The 17,067-nt window shown below is 34.1% G+C and overlaps 1 protein-coding gene across 1 annotated transcript in view; it reads left to right on the top strand.

Annotated features, from left to right (window-relative positions):
• The first annotated feature begins 11,046 nt into the window (after nucleotides 1–11,046).
• Nucleotides 11,047–17,067, top strand: part of LOC121428463 (ras GTPase-activating protein nGAP-like) — a 103,047-nt gene continuing 97,026 nt past the window's right edge. Inside the window, exon 1 of the mRNA XM_041625082.1 lies at nucleotides 11,047–11,109. Coding sequence (XP_041481016.1) covers nucleotides 11,079–11,109 — 31 coding nt within the window. The 5' untranslated portion in view covers nucleotides 11,047–11,078. The remainder of the gene's footprint in view (nucleotides 11,110–17,067) is intronic.

Raw genomic sequence — 17,067 nt, 5'->3', positions numbered from 1 at the left:
AAATGTTATTGTCTTATTTGCAGTGCTGAAAAAAAAAAGAAAAAAAATCATCACCTCCCCCCCGCTCATCACTTTTTAGAGACTGGGCGGGAGATTAAAAAAAAACAAAAATCAGCTCGAAAACCCCCCCCTTTCAAAAATCCTGCGTACGCGCCTGTATGTGTATATACAACAAATATTAGTTTGCTTTCAGAATAAGGACACAGCAATAAATGTATCCATTTTCATTACAAGCTACTTACTAGTATATATTACATGGTTTCCTATACCTCTGTTCTGATGAAAACAACCTTCATCTCAATTACACCTTCCATTACATTTTATTGCATACGCCTCTTTGTTAATGTAAAATTAATTCATTGGATGCATTAATGTAGATATACACACAATCTTTTTTTAATTGCAGGGGGTTAGATCCATAATCCTATATCCAATAGAATCTTCTTTGATTATTATTTACCTTGGTGAAATCATTGAAATATCCATTTCATTTTCATGATTGTTTTCTTGTAATTAAACCTGCACCAGTAATGCTCCCAATATTTTCTGTAATCAGATATACCGTCACTTAAAGTAGGCCGTGGATAGGGAAAAGTATGGAAAGCTTGTAACATTGGATTAATGCCAAAATAACCATTTTTGCAGCATTAGAGAGGATATATAATTCAGCGCCAGAGTGCAGTTAATTCATTTCCGAAATTGTTTAGCCAATTTTCTTTTGCCTCTAAAATTGATTTAATGTGATTTTCCTGTTGTCTGCAGTACGTTGAATGAGGATTTTGATTATTCTTTAGAAGGAATTGAAGAGTAGATCTGTATGTTGCATTGTATTATTCTTGAAATCTGAGAAACAAACATTGTGATGTTTGTATAACAAGCTAGTTATGAATGGCCAGCTTCTTACCCTCTGTTATAAACTACTGAAATCCTGCAATATAATTGGTTCAAAGCATTTATTATTATTTCATGAAACAAGTCCCTGGTTATTTTTATTATGATGACTGAAATTGAAGCCCAATACATTATCATGATGTATTTAAACTTCTAAAATTTTCTGTGAATTTATGTAATTTGTGTATTTAATTTGCATGATTAGAAAGTGCATTTTATGAAAATTTACAAGCATATTTGCTGAATGGTAATTTCGAAAAGAAAGTTTAAACCAACTGCAGGGTTCCCAGCCCACCAGGGAAATCAGGGAAAATTTATTTTACTTTTTTCCAGTCAGGGAAAAATCAGGGAATTAGATAAAAAAAGAAATACCTCAAATCAGGGAACACGTTTGTTGTAATGACTTGTAAGACGTTCCCATGATTGCCTGGAGAACATAAATTTAATGAAACAAATAATCAATGATATGTTATTAGCAACTGGAATGAATGCATCTGATTGGCTCAGAGCTAATTTGTCAGTGATATTCACTTGTGAAACCTTCCCATGATGACTGTCTATTCATTACATGATGACTCACCTGAATATCAAGTCCTTGAATATAAATAAGTTTTGAATGTATCATATGATATGTTTCTCTGGGAAATGTGCTTCAATGATCAACAACTTTGAATCTGACTCACACTCATGAAAGAAACTTAAACATTAATTTCAGTATTGATTTCCACTTTGTAAAAAAATATTATATCAAAAGCATATACAGTTAATAGAAATTAAAACATATATCAGTGAAACTCCAACAAATCAAAAGTATTGAAAAACGTAGAGTTTAGACATAGTTATAAACATGGTTGGAAAAATGAGTAATTGCAGGAATACACCGAAAAGCCTCTATAATCATCTCAGCCATATATAGAAAACAAAAATAGAACCTTTCAGTTTTGTTAATATTTTAATATGACACATAACACGTTTGAATAAGATACCAGATGTTGGAAATCTTATTCAGATAAATTGAAAGAATGCTCTCTGATTTCAATGTACCATGAACATTCATAGGATTTCAACATCTGTGTGTATCATTTACCTCACTTGGGTTGAGTGCAGCACATTGTTGATCAGTTTCTTGCTGGGATTCAAACCCATGACCCTTGGTTTCAAAGCTGAATGTCGCAGCAACCAGACCACAATGCTCCAAATGATGGAAGAAACAGGACCTGAATTATATCTAGATCTGAAAACAGGACATTTCCATCCAATCATATACAAGGATTGAAGAATGCCAATATCTGCTTACCTATTCAAAGGCACTGTTCATTTTTCAAGAAATTGGAAGGAGGAGAGGGGCAAACAAGTTTTATAGGTAAAACTTTATAGGCCCACAAGGTATGTATGAAGTAAATGTGGGAAATATTTGAAAAAAAATATGCAAAACTTAATCATAAACTAACCATAGATCCTTCCCAGTTTGTGGGAACAGGCCGACTTGTTAATGAAATCACTCAAGAAATTTGCCTTGTGATTAAATGCTGGTCATGCAACACACTCACGGAGGTATGCAGGGAGGGTTTAAACAGATGGAAGGCAAATATTGACGTCGGTTAATCGCATCACTTGCCCCTGAAAAAAAGGGCTCCCTCGTCTAGACTGATGAGAGAATGTGGACATGTTTTGAGGTAAATCCGAGAGGAGTGAGTGATGATTTGGATCGTTAATGCATCAGGAATTAGTACCTGGTCTGTGATGTCACTGATGATGAAATTTGCGGTTTAATAATAGTTCAATACCATTGTATGGGGTTTGGGTTTTGGTGAGGGGAGGCTCAAGGATATCATCAAAGAGGGTTGGGGTAGCATGCAGTCATACTTCGAAAATCTTCCCCTCCCCCCTTCAGTTTTCACACTGTTTGTTTCAATTTCAACAAATAAGGGTCAATTTAGAACATCTTTCTCGACTCCCAACACGTAACGTGCATTAAAAAGTATAAAATGTACTGCATGAATTATTTTGTTCAGAATAATACTTCATTGATATTAAAAGTTATTGAAATGGTTTGCACAGAAGGTAGACCTGTGTGTGGCATGGAAAATAAATTGACTCGTTAATTCACATTAAGTTCATGACTCTGCATGGTGTTGAGTCAAGATCATGATGTCATGTGCCAATTCTATCATGAATGTTTAACCCATAAAGGGTAAACTAGGGAATAAATTACACCATGTTTGCAATGTAGAGGTAGTTTCAGTACAGCTTCTGCTTCTGTATATAGTTTTAATGTGTAATTATACCAAGAACTGTATGTTCTATGTTTATTCATTTATTCCTTAATGAATTTTAAGCATTCAGATATTTTCAGTTTGGGGATACACAAATGTTTGAAGAAGAAAAAATCACAAATTGAGATTGGATGGTAAGGCAAGCATTGTTACCTGAGAATCGCCTGCAAGAATAGAAAAATTTGTCAAGAGGAGTCACATAGTGGAATTATTTGTTTTAATTATATTCAGTGTCAGCTGGGGCAATAATATCTGTATTAATATTTTATTCAAACAAGAACTGGATAGGTGTAATGTTAGGTTTATTCATAAGACTATGACAGTGTCAAGTAGGTGAGTATCAGTGTCATGGTGATGAATCATAAGGGAAAGACTCAATTCCATGCAAGGAGCAGATGTCCCTTAGCAGGACAATTTTCTCCATTTAATGCACTCAACCCAGGTGAGATGGAAGATAATGATCCTAAACCCATGATGACTTGCAGAGCACTAGAACTGTCAAATATAACTGAGTAAGAACACAATTTTAATATACTGAAATAAACATCCCTTCAGACAGCTAATCAATATGACAGTAAATTGTAATTTAACTTGAATAAAAAAAACAGACTGATGAACACACAGATGTAGATTATTGAAGAGAGATGCATTAAATAGGTTTGAAATATTGATTAAATGCACATCAAAATACACCAAAAAGAGCAGACAATGATAAGAGAAGAAAGAATTGTAACAAATAAGAATAACTCACTATGCATCTGACTTGGTGGGGGTAAAGCAAGGGCTTGTTTTGCTGAGAGAGATGTGTTTGAATGCTATTCAAGAAATCAAACACAAGTCCTGTATACACACAGTTGATTGGTTGAAAATGGATTTGTATTCGATTACAACTCTTTGTGAATCATGCCAAACTTGTTTTGGTGCCTGGATTCTGCTCTGATCTTTTAAACAAAATTCAAAGTTTAAAAGTTCAAATTTACCCCTAATCCTCCAGAAGAATATCATGTTTTGTTTTTCAGTCTCCCTGTGTCTAGCTTTATGTTTGATTCCATTCAATATGTCTTTTTGTTCAGTGAACTTTTGACCGCTTTTGTGCAGCAATCAAAGCATCTAGGTGCTCCCTATAGGTGTCCAATAATTATGGTTAATAAATATATTGTTCATCATGTCTTAAAAGAGTTTAGTCTTTCCATTGCATTTGAGGGCTTTTCATCCATTCTTCAAGCACTAAGGCATGAAAATTTGAAGGGGTCATTACGTGTTTCTTGTCAAAAATCCTAGGTGCTAAAATAATATCTGAATCATGCTATTCTGTTATGATTTATGAAGTTGATTCTTATATTATTTCAATAACCATACTGTGGTTCTTTTGTAGTTTACTATAATGCACTGTTTATTTTTTACTGCTATTATAAAATTTTGATAATTTTCTATAAAATAATATAGATGCTTAAACAACAAATTGCCCAAGTAGTGTTCCAATCCTGGTTTACCTCTCTAAGCGACAGATCTGATTCCTGCACCATACATTTTTAAGTTAAAAATAAGATCGATCACATTAAAGTTTGATGTTATCTCAAGGAGAATATAAATTTGTATACGTTCACATATCCTTCTTAGAAGTATTTCAGGTTGAAATTCAATGTAAAAAACATTGATCTTTAGGTAAGAAACCATGGTAACAAGTCAAACATTGGTAGTAATAAAAGACAATCCTGGTAGCTATAGGACAAGGTGATTGCACAAAAAAACAAATTTTAATTCATCCGGAATGATAGTCAAAATACTTTCTGATCCCAGATGTTTCTTTGGCTAATCAAAGTTGAAAACCTAAACAGATAGATATGTGGTGTGAACAGGGCTAGGATTAGGAGACTCAGACACCAGTCAAGGAAGGTGTGAACAGAATTAGGATTAGGAGGTTGTGGGTTCGATCCCCGGCCAAGTCATACCAAAGATTTTAAAAATGGGACCTTCTGCCTTCTTGTCAGGTTCTCAACGTATGAGAACAGAAAAGGGTAGTAATAACATATTATGTTATGCAGGGCCCGCTGGAAGAATAGCTTACAGCTGAGAGTTGGCTACTCTAGGTAAATAAGCGTTATGGTTATTATTATTACACCAGTCAAGGAAGGTGTGAACAGGGTTAGGATTAAGAGACCCAGACACCAGTCAAGGATGGTGTGAACAGAGTTAAGATTAGGAAACCTAGACACCAGTCAAGGATGGTGTGAACAGGGTTAGGATTAGGAGACCCAGACACCAGTCAAGGAAGTTCATTGTTGAGGTTAATCTAAGGGTGAGAATGAGATCTGATCTTGGGATCAAGCCTCTCTCTTGAGACATACTGCACCTCTACCATTAGGTGCTTTCTGACCCACTAGATCACCAAAATACCTTAACTTTATGATAACTCAAATGTACCCAAATTCATTTCCACCTGAACATCCTTTCATGGTGAGTTCTTAAAGTTTCAGTAATTTGATTTTCAGTTTGAGTATGTTTTTAAATGTGATAGCTTGGCAATTTCGCAAACCAAGCAGGATAAAGCACCTGCCCTAAACATTATTGCTCGGTTTTGAAAATTCCTTTAATTTACTTTCCCACTGTGAAAATACCAGCGATCTTGGAAAAATCCTTTTAAATTTTGGAAAGTGCATACTGATTTGTTAACATTTTAAGGGAATATTACAAGAAATTTTCTTTCACACAGGCAAAACTGGTATAATAGATCAGCATAGATTGGGGTAGAGGTCCTTATCTGAGAATACTAGACATATTCTTTTGTTAAGGGGGTCTGAAAGCACCAATAAAGGAATCTTGACTGAAGAAAGTCCAACTTAATTTTAAGGATCAGTATTGGCTTATCATGAGACAAAGGGAGGGATATCGACTTGTATTGTTCATGGATGAATCATAGCCATTTATGATCAATTATAATATGAATAAAAGACAAGAATAATGTAAAACCTTAAGGATAAACTAATGCAACAAACCACAGTTTTCTTTTTCTCTCGATTGACTGGAAAAAATTTCTAGTAAGTCATATTCTTGTAATTGATTAATTAAATGTGTTTTATTTTAAGTGTAGATGTATTTTAATATTTGTCGGGGGAGAGTCCTTAAAAATCAGAGTTATAACACTTTTCCTCATTTTTTTAAATTATTCATATATTGAAGTGAAAAACAGTCATTTTGGGAGAATACTTCTCGAATAATTGTATTCTGTTCAAATTTTGGGATCTGTCTACACTCCCAGAATGTTTTTCACCAACCCAAAAGTAGGTTCAAATTTGAACCTAACAACTTGTAGTTTAAAAATATATCTAATTTCAATTCAATACATTTTGAATGCAATTTTTGTCTCGCCTGCATAGCAGAGTGAGACTATAGGCGCAGCTTTTCCTCCGGCGACGGCGGGACAAGTCCCACCCCCAGGATCACCAACCAATGCCTAGAATTGTCTTATTTGTAGCTGATGTATATACAGAGAATGGTTGAAATAGACATGGCAAAGTGTGAACTTGTTATATCTGATGAAATTCTAGAGGGTATTGTGAAGAAAAAAATATATAATATAATACATGTATGTTGAAAAATAAAAAATGCTGTCGTTTCTGTATATTATAAAACATTAACATTGCATGAAAGATAAGATTTAAAATGCTTAATATGCAAGCAGATTTGAAAATTAGACAGTTTGATCTCTGCTCATACTTGTTTGAAAAGGACAAGATAAGATATATGATGATGGAATCTCAAAACATAGCCCTTCTTTTCTATGACAGGTAGACTCTTTAAAATGACTATAGATGTAAAGAGAGGGAGCTATAACCTTAGCTAGATTCATTGGAAGAAGGATATGATGGTACCTAAAGAATCAGAAATTTTCAATAGAGTTAGATGTTTAAGTATATTAGTTAACTAGTGTTACCATGTTTCATCTTTATGACATAATTTTGTTTTATGCGTGGGTCTTTCTTATCACATTCATCAATTACTGGTGCAGCATGTTCCTATTGTGCCAGTACATTTATATAACTCACCAGTAGCAAATCTATCCTGGTATAACATTCCTTTTCATTCATAAAATTGAATCAAGGAACAGTCCTCCATGTTCATTTAGTCCAATTCATCCAAAAAACATAACTCCAAATGGTCTGCATACGAGACACTTAGTCCCATCTATAATGTTTGCCGTAGGGGTGCATTGACTTCTTTATTACTTGATAGAGGAAGGAAGTGTTTACCAAGCTTTTTAGAGTGAGAGAGTCTTCTCAGATTTTCTTGCACTCATCAAATGAATTGATGGCTCCGCCTCACCCCATGTTTGATTTGTCTAATGGTGGCGCGCCTCTACCGAGAGACCGCAAAACAGAAGCGCCAAATTGGTATGTCACAAGAGCAATTTAGATATGAATATTTGTTTTTTTGAGGGATAAAAGCTTGAAGATTATTTGGTCCCTATTCCTTTGAGCCTTTAGATCAAGAAAACAAAGAATTCATTTCTGGAAATGCTGGCTGTGCCTTTATAGTATATGCTATTTTAGAATTTGCAATGATAATATTGTGGAATGCCAAAAACGTTCTTTCTGGCAGACATGAAGGCAATATAAGAACCCACAATTCATTGTTATTATTATCAAGACAGATGGCATATATTTATTTGAATGATGCCTGCAGATGTGATAGGGAGGATGCAAGACTCAAGCAAACTGCCAGCACATTCAACTATCCAATATGACTCCAGTTTTAAACACCAAACAATTTTTTTTTTACAATCATAATAAAGACACATAGTGTATTTTTATTTGGATATTTGAATAATGCCTTCAGGGATGATTGAGTTGCATGAAGGACTCAGCCCCAATAGTAAAGTTCAAAAATGAAACAAATTTTTAAAGCCAGCTACCAGCACATTCACCTAACTGTCAGGTGTTGAATATCAACCCTCTAAACTAACAGCAAAAAGCTGGGTATGATAATATTTGATTTTCCCTTGTTTCCATGCTATTTCCATTGATGTAAATGGAGCAGCCTTACTCAAGGTATATGAATATCACAAATTAAGGGTTTTTTCTGTTTAATTGTTGTTCATGTAAAGAGTGAGCAGAATATGTATCAGTTCAGAATGTATTTATTTAATGTTGTTTATGAAGATTGGAGAAACGAGTTCATACACACACAAGATTTTCTTCATCCTTGATACAACTTTCACTGAAGACTTACATATAGCCAATGAAAAGAGATACTTTTTAAACATAAATGTAATGGTATACATAAAACATTAAAGATGAAAACTTGCGAGATGTTCATACTGTCCAACAAGCAGTAACTTTTTTTTTCCATTCATGAGACACAAGGCTACATCAAACTGACACTATGTCCAAGAAAAGAAATCTCTTCTGTAAACTGTATCAAAAGTGTCCGTTCCCAACTCAGGTACTCCAATTGAAAAGCCAACACACATCTTGGCTGTCATAGAATTGATTTCCTTTCGTTACCATGGCAACACCATGGAGGATGACACATTATGGCATTGTGGAGGTGTTAAACATGGATGCATCAACTCTCAGACTGATCAAAGTACAAACTATACTGGAGATTTAACAGAACCTTATTCCTTCAGATTCTGAAGCTCTCTATTTTTTTTCTCTCTCTCTTTGAAATTGAACAATTTTTTTTTAAATTATATTTTCAAAGTGGAAATGTCCATCATAGGGTTGAAGGCAGTCATATTGTCACTGTTGTAACATATTATCCCAAGCATTCAAACTTTCTGTTGGTTATCTTCAGTGTGCTTGCATATTAGCTTATATTTCATTATTTCACAGAGTCAAGTTTTTATGTACTTATTAGACCTATATGTCATTTCATGTTGATGACTTCCTAATTCAACTATTGTTTGCCGCAACTGTTTTAGTTAAGCTCTAAATTTTACTTGATTTTACCCGATTCAATTCTACAATTCGTCTATGCAATTTCAAATCTGTTTCTTTAAAAAGAAAAGCCCTACTACTTGAGTGTCCAGACTTCCATGAAATGGAGAGAATGTAAATGAATGCATTTTCAGGAAAGATGAGTGCTGTTTTATAAGTGACAGCCAGAATGGAAAATTAAATGGGCTTTTAGCAAAGATGCATTGTGTTTTATTTTTATTATCTTCTTGAAATGACAGAGGGGTGAATATGAAGATTTGGAGAACATTGAACTCTAATTCTATACATTCATCTCCCCTTATTTTCCCTCAGTAGCTAAAAACTTATTTATAGTACTCAGAGAACATATTCTCATTGTACAACTCTTGGTCTTCAGAATAACTCTAATATGTAAAGCCTTGGAGAGCAAAAATGCATATTTTACAAATTATTGCCAGAACAATTGAATTTTTATAGCTGTTGTCATACAAATTTTGTCATGACGATATTGATTTGTGATAAAAAATATTGATATTCATGTTTGTATATCTGGCTGAAATTGTAAGAAAGTTTATTAAAGCATTTGTAAATTATACAATGTGGGGAATCGGGGCAAGCAATTCCCTTGGAGTCAACCTGCTTCGTTATAATCCAGCAGCGATCGATATTCAAGAGCCAAAATTTCAGTCCAGTTCAAAAACTGTGTCTCGTAAAGTTTGACCTCATTTGAAGATTGCATGGAATATTCAAAGAGTTAACTTTGCTTCACATTTGCTTTTCCAGGCTAAATGGGTTAAGCTGTCCAGTTAGGAGTTAGATTCTTTCTGTTGCAGTAATAGATCAGAGAGGGGGAGGGCAATGATGAAGGAATAGTGATCAAATCAAGAGGAGATAGAGAAAGAGAAAGCAAGCTAAAGGGAGAGAAAGGGAATGGTTAATTTCTGGTGGGAATGCACAAGAACTAGCATATTTGACTCTTCTACACATTAAACTAGCAAATATTGATCAGAAATCACACTACAGAGAAAAAAATCAATGCTTTAATTTACAATACATCTAGATGTGTCCTTCCCCTGCCCACCTAGTAACATACCTGCGTCAGTCACTGCAAACAAATGCAGAAAAATTATTAAGTGATGGCAAAGAAGTGTTTAAACTGGAGTGAGGAATATAAACATTAGTTACCAAACAGTTAATCATGTCTAAATAGAAATATGAATTGTTGTGTCATCGTCAGTTATAAATGGGAAATACTAATGTTGTTTGAAGAAGAGTAAGTAATTCAAGTTATAGCAATTGTAATAATAGCTGGATTTTTAAAGTGATTTTTGCCTGAGGATACTAAGTCCTGCTATTATTACCCAGGCTTCAGCCGTACTGCCTACAGGCACTTGGGCATTCAAGTAATTTCTTTCTATTCATCACACCTGGGTTGAGTGCAGCACAATGTGGATATATTTCTTGCTCAAGGAAAACACACCATGGCTGGAAATCAAACCCACGTCCCTCTGATTGTAAGACGAGAGTAATAACCACCACAATGCCCCCACAGTAGAGCTTATGGGTAGTTAGTGTCATTGTCTTTCTCTTACATTGCTTGATTTAACTTCATAGTTTGTCTGAATCACACTCCACATCATCTTCAGTCCTTCCCTAGCTATCATTCTTCCTGACCCTCCCGCTCTCTTGTTTCTCCTCTTTTCAATTTCCTTCCACTCTTTATCTTTTCATTCTATATCTCCATCCCTCAACCACACTCCCACTCCCTGCCCACATCATGGTTGAACCCTGCTTCATGTGGTGGTGTCTACTGTACACTCACTTTCACTTCAACTCAGATATTTGCTGGTAAAGCATCACCTTTTCTTTTCACTGGTCTACTCATGCATTGTGAAGACTTTCTTTATGATATATGGAATATTGGTGAATATTTGAAATATGATGGCTTATTCTATAAAATAATCATATATGGAATTATAATTGATGGTCGGAGATGACTCTATTATTCTTCTGCTTTAGAGGAGGTAAGTGATTGAAAATATTTCATTTTATTTATCCACTTTATTGGGGGTGGGGGTAGAAGTGGTATGTCCATGGGTAGACTAGTTACATGATGCTGGAATTTTCATGTCCATTCTTATTTTTCTGTTTCCTGTGCATGCTGTTATCATAGTTTCATGACAGTTTCTATGACAGTAGCATCACTTTGTCCTATCTTATTGCTGGCCTTCCTTTCTGCCCATTCTGAATGTGTATGGGGTGTCTGTGTTGGTGCCCCCCCCCTCTCTTTCTTTTTTTTAAATCAAATTTTCAGTTACTTTTTATTTACAGATCCTGTACATCCATCTATCTTCCCTTTCCTATTCTCTTAATACCAATACTACATTCAAATCAGATACTCTCTGTACACAATCTCTGTTCAAAGGACAGGCATGGTGTGATGGAGATTGGTATTTTGTTAATGAGCGTACAACATCAACGTTAATTATTGTAATGACCAGTATAATTCACACACGTCCTTGTCTCATCAAGAGAGTGTCTGTGATTACTATTTGATTACCAACAACTCAGAAAAAACATCTGGACTGTGATGTCAAGAGCTGAAAGGATGTTACCTGTATGCTTTTGAGTTGGAGCTAACATCCTTATAACAGGTAAAATCCTCACCAAAAAAAAGAAATGGATGAGTTTTATACTGTGAACAGACAATGTCACATCTAAATGGAATCTGTGGAATTTATAAATATAAATCAAGATCATCCTAAACTAGAAACTTCATATTTAAAGGGGTATTCAGCCCTGGAGATAATTTTGTTCTATGAGCAGAAAATTAAAGGGACAAAATGTAGACTAAAATTTATGGAATTCTTGTTAAGACTAATATTTTGTGTAAGTTGTGATCAATAAACAAAAAATAGCAGCTTTGTGATCCATCATTAGAGCTTGCCTTACACTTACTTGTAGGGTACAAAATAATACACAAAACATCTTTTTTTTTATTAATGAACATATTTTTCCATGCCCATTCCATCATTTATTTAGGATCCTGTCAAACAAATATCGTTAATGAAAATTGGTATTTGTTATTTTAAGAACTAATTTTGTTAACAACTTCATAAAAATATAAATTTCTTAGTTTTCAACTTTTCATCATTGAATGATATGAATGATGATTCACTCAATACAGAGACAGGTTATCTGTTTTTTATCTTCTGTGTTAGTATTATTTAGGGGGCATCTTTTTTTATTTGCCTTTAAGGTTCAATGCAGAAGATAAATAGTCAAAGGTAATATCACTTTTCATAACATGATCCAGACTTTATGTGAGTTCTGTTTTGGAAGGAGGAATGTGAGAATGCAACAAAAATTTTGATAAGATTATCCAAGAATGACTTCTTTTTAGAGGGAGAGGGGGATATTGGAGTGCTCACATGAACTTTAGTTCCAAAGTTCTTCAAAGAAATGTGTGATGTGTGGAGTTCAGATTAATCCTAAGTAATTTATCATGTTATTTCAAGTTTGATGTTAACCTTTTGGTGTTCCTTTGGGCAGACTGTTTTTTTTTTACATCAGCATTGAAAACTAAAAATGAAGCTTGTTGTGGGATGAATTTCAATAGGTGTAAATGAACAATCAATGATATGATTTAAATCATCTTTGTTAGCTCACTTTACAGTTTTTGGACAAGCTGATCAACACCCACACTGAACCTTACCACAAAGTGGGGGGGGGTTATTTTCAACTCCATGTATGAAATCTAATTTTAGTACACCCTCAAATTACATCATGATATAATGTTAAAATTAATTACATGAAACCTATGTTAAAAAACCATGCCATGCATTGGATTCATTTTTATTTCAAATTTGTTTAATTTGTTTTCATTTTTTCTGTTGAATCAATTGTTATTAATCAATATGCAGTATTTAATGTTATTAAATCAGTTTAGGTAAATTCTAAATATATCCATAATACAGAAAAATATAACAAATATTCAGGAAATAAAGTGTCTAGTGAGTCGATTCAGACTCCTTTCTTGGCTAGTATTTCATTATAATGATTAGCTTTCAGCCGAAATGCCAACTGAGATCTCGCTGTGTCCGTCAAGAGAGAAGGAAAAGGATCAGATTGATCGACGCCTAGCACTTGTGGATTAAGAATCTTTAGGGTCATTTACACTAAGCAAGATGTATATTATGTTGTTTTGTGAACAGCGATTGAATATCATATTGATGTATCATTTTCTTAGGAAAAAAAAAACACTTAGTAGGCACTGAATGCTCAAAATATTTGCTCACCGGTCTTTATCCAAGGAAGAGATTTATCATCACTTCAAGATTCATATTGATAGTGCCTTCATAAAATTTTGTCAAAATTTGGTTCTCATTGGGTGTATTTAAAGAGCAATACAGCTCTGAGGTCTGGTTTTCGGAAGTAAGGGCCATTCTCTAATCTGTATCCAAAATGTCTTAACTGTTCTCAATCCATTTTATAGTTTTCATATAATTCATTTGTGTTTAACATCACTAATGAAGAAATCATCTTTTTGGAAACAGGGGGGGGGCTATCGTCTGACATGCTGCTAAGTATCCATTATTATATGAATAAGCAATATCATAGAAAACATTCATTTATTGTTGAGATTTTTTGGTTACCGTACAACAATCGAATCTGGTCTGAATGATCGGGGGTAGCTTCTAAAATGAGAGCATTGTAAAGTTATGCATTAAGCTATTATGAGATGCATCCTGGGAGAGTATACTGTCCTCTAGAGTCTCGGAGATCGTCTGGCTAATTTACATGTCGTCACGTCATTCAATTGTCAATGGGTGATGCATGAAATACTAGAGAGAGGGATTATGTGCTGAAAGTTTGGGTTCATCCTTTTGACGATAAGATCGATTTGACGAAGAAAATTGTCTGTTGAGTGTCACAAGGACATTAAGATATGCATGCTTTATTTTGTATTTAATGTTTTCTTGTCTGTTAAAAATAGATAAATGATCATGATATATTTAGAGTGCTTCTTTGGTATATGGCAAAAGGGAGGAACTCAATCCTGAAATATGATGGTGATGATAATGGTGGTTATGACGATGATGATGGCAATAATTATGATTATGATGATGATGATGATGATGATAATGGTGATTGTTTTGTGACTTGTATGAGGCCTATATTTCTAATAATAGAAGATCAAATAAGACTTGGAGGCCTGTATTTCTTTTTGCTGAAGAAAGTTTGTTTACTTAGCTTCTACTATCACAGAAAAATCAATGACCAATGATTGATTAGATGAGAGAATGGAATAAATCACCCTGGAATAATTCAAATATTAAATACCAGGTCTTGATTTATCATCAATTAAAGCCCTCTCAGTGCAGGTTCCATGGTGCTTGATAAATCATTTTTTTTAACTATCATGCATGTTTTAGTCATTTTATCTTCATTGATTGATAATAACTTGATGAAACTAATATCTCAAAGAATTTGCATAAAGAAATTGGGATGGTTATTTTTACAAAAGCTAACTCTTTTGAAAAATAAAATATGTACATGTAATAATAAGTAAATAAATAAGATTTAGAAAATGACTAAAGTTAATGGTCCGATAAATAGCTTTGATATTGATACAGATTACTGATGATCAGAGCATGTAATATTTTAATTGAAAAAACAAACAGAAGTGACGAAAACGCCTTAAGTATTACCCAAATCATCAGAGAAACAAAGTTAAGGCAATTGATTTTCAAGGCTCACATTCATCAAGTTTAACTTTAACCACAAATATTACACTGAATATAATATACTTACAAAATTGTTGATTGCATTACGAAGCATAATTCATTGTATTGTCCTTGATATTGCATTACTCATTTCAATTGGGCGAAAAAAAATCAATTCTGCCATTCTTATAAATGATATATTAGTTTCTTTGTTTCCTCTTCTTACTCCATTCTGTACATTATAATCCTCATATGATCAGTATTGTCATTATTATTATTATTAATTAAGCCTTGCATATTAAAAATATATCAAAATATGAATGATATACAAACTTAAGAAGGATGTGCGACTAAAAACAGAAAAGAGTTAAGCTCTCCTTTGCTGCAACTGTTGATTACACTTCATGTCCCTACTGGAACCAGTTGAAATGCCCGTGGGAGTCGGTTATCAAAGGATTAATGTGATGATGATCACAAGTATATTGGTCAGTGGGGTCTGTCAAAATTAGAATTAATTCAACCATTGATTTATAATTTTTCATAGGTACAAAAGGATGAAATTACCAGTTTGCCGGGGGAGGGGGATACCCCTTATTTCGGATAAAATCATGAATCGTTTGTAGTTCCGCATGATGGCCACTTCTCATTACATCTTGTTGGTTCTGTTCCATTGAGTAGTTTTCAAACATGCCATAAATTCTTACATGGTCGAGGATAAATGATTGGGGCTTAAAGCTGGTTCTAAACCACAAATTCACTGCAAAGTGGATCAAACAAGCAAAATACCTTGCCATGCTTTACAGACGGTGACAAAACACTACAACTTTACCTGAGTGTGGAACAGGATCATGTGTTGTACTTCCGCACAGTTATACTTCTATATAACTGTCAATATTTCAGACTATTCTTGCTTCACTTGCTCACAAGTTTGACAGGAACACACAAGGCATCAAGCCATGGATCATTGACTATTACTAACATATAATTCTTTAGATGGGACCATTGGACTTGAAATTCCTACTGTCAGCATCGGAATCTATTGTTTCCCTGACCCGTGCATGAAGCAGGTGGTCGGACAAGGACAAACGAGCATAGTTTCAGTTGGTTCTATTACCAAAAAACAAAGCATCAAACAGTAAACCACAGACAGTGTTCAGTCTGTGGTAGATAACAGCCCCATTAATTGCTCATATCAAGGAGTGCTGTTAACTCCTTGTTCATATTCTTGTGGATATTAAAAGATAACTAGGTGTGATTACTCCAAGAAGAGAAGGACTCGTTGAGGATATCATCCAGACTTCTCAAGGGCCATTGAAGGATACTCCGTGGTCAAATAGAGTCAAGTTCATTTATCAGGAATCAGTGGTGTTTAGGATATATTTCACTCAAATAATAATCTACAAGTATTTTTGGAAGGATACATCATTTCTTAGCTTGATTGTTGACCAGTATGTATAGCCTAACAATTATTATAGACTATGTGGTCAGGAATTGAATAGAGTATAGTGTAATTGAATGGATCCCTTTCTGTTATCATCAGAAACTAATACCGCTTGACAGGAAACTTATGAGAGATTTGTCTTTATGAAATTATTCCATGCATACTGCCATGTTGTAGGATCACTTGGTAGAATGTGTGTTCAGATCTACCGAAGCTTTAAAATCCTGTAAAGTTGGAAAGTATCTTGATGGACTTTGAACAGTGCCAAGGAGTCCCAGATTGTTATCACAATATTTTATCCACTTCAGATGACATGTCTTTTGCATTTTAGCAATTAAGAAACTTGTTTATAGTTGATGATATCTCTGAACTTTCACATCAAAGAACTTTGTTTATTTCAACATTCATGCTTAGGATCTTACTGAAGTAGGTACTGTATTTGAAGTACTCAAGATAATGTGACAGTGTATGGCAGAATTTACATGGAGCACCATTTTTTTTCTTTTGAGAGGAATATGATTCTTGAAATGATTTCACCGAAGTGGACAACTTTACATCATTGATGACATCAACTTATTCATTTTACCATGAATGCTTGATAAATTCACTGAGAACTGACAAATCTTGAAATCTCAGTATCATCATAGCTGCCTACAGACGGTTTGTTCTGCCCTTGAGAGAGGAGAATAACAATCTCAATGGGCTTGTATTGATTCATTTAGTCATGGGATTCCCTCTTGTGATCCTTGATAAACATCTTGTTTAGAACTTGAAACAATCAATTTAATCAATATTTCTTGAGGATTATTCAATGA

This window comes from Lytechinus variegatus, chromosome 15 (assembly GCF_018143015.1).
Source record: "Lytechinus variegatus isolate NC3 chromosome 15, Lvar_3.0, whole genome shotgun sequence".
In the NCBI taxonomy this organism is placed as follows: Eukaryota; Metazoa; Echinodermata; class Echinoidea; order Temnopleuroida; family Toxopneustidae; genus Lytechinus; species Lytechinus variegatus.
The sequence above is the reverse complement of the archived record's forward strand: the minus strand, read 5'-3'. Positions and strand labels throughout refer to the sequence as shown.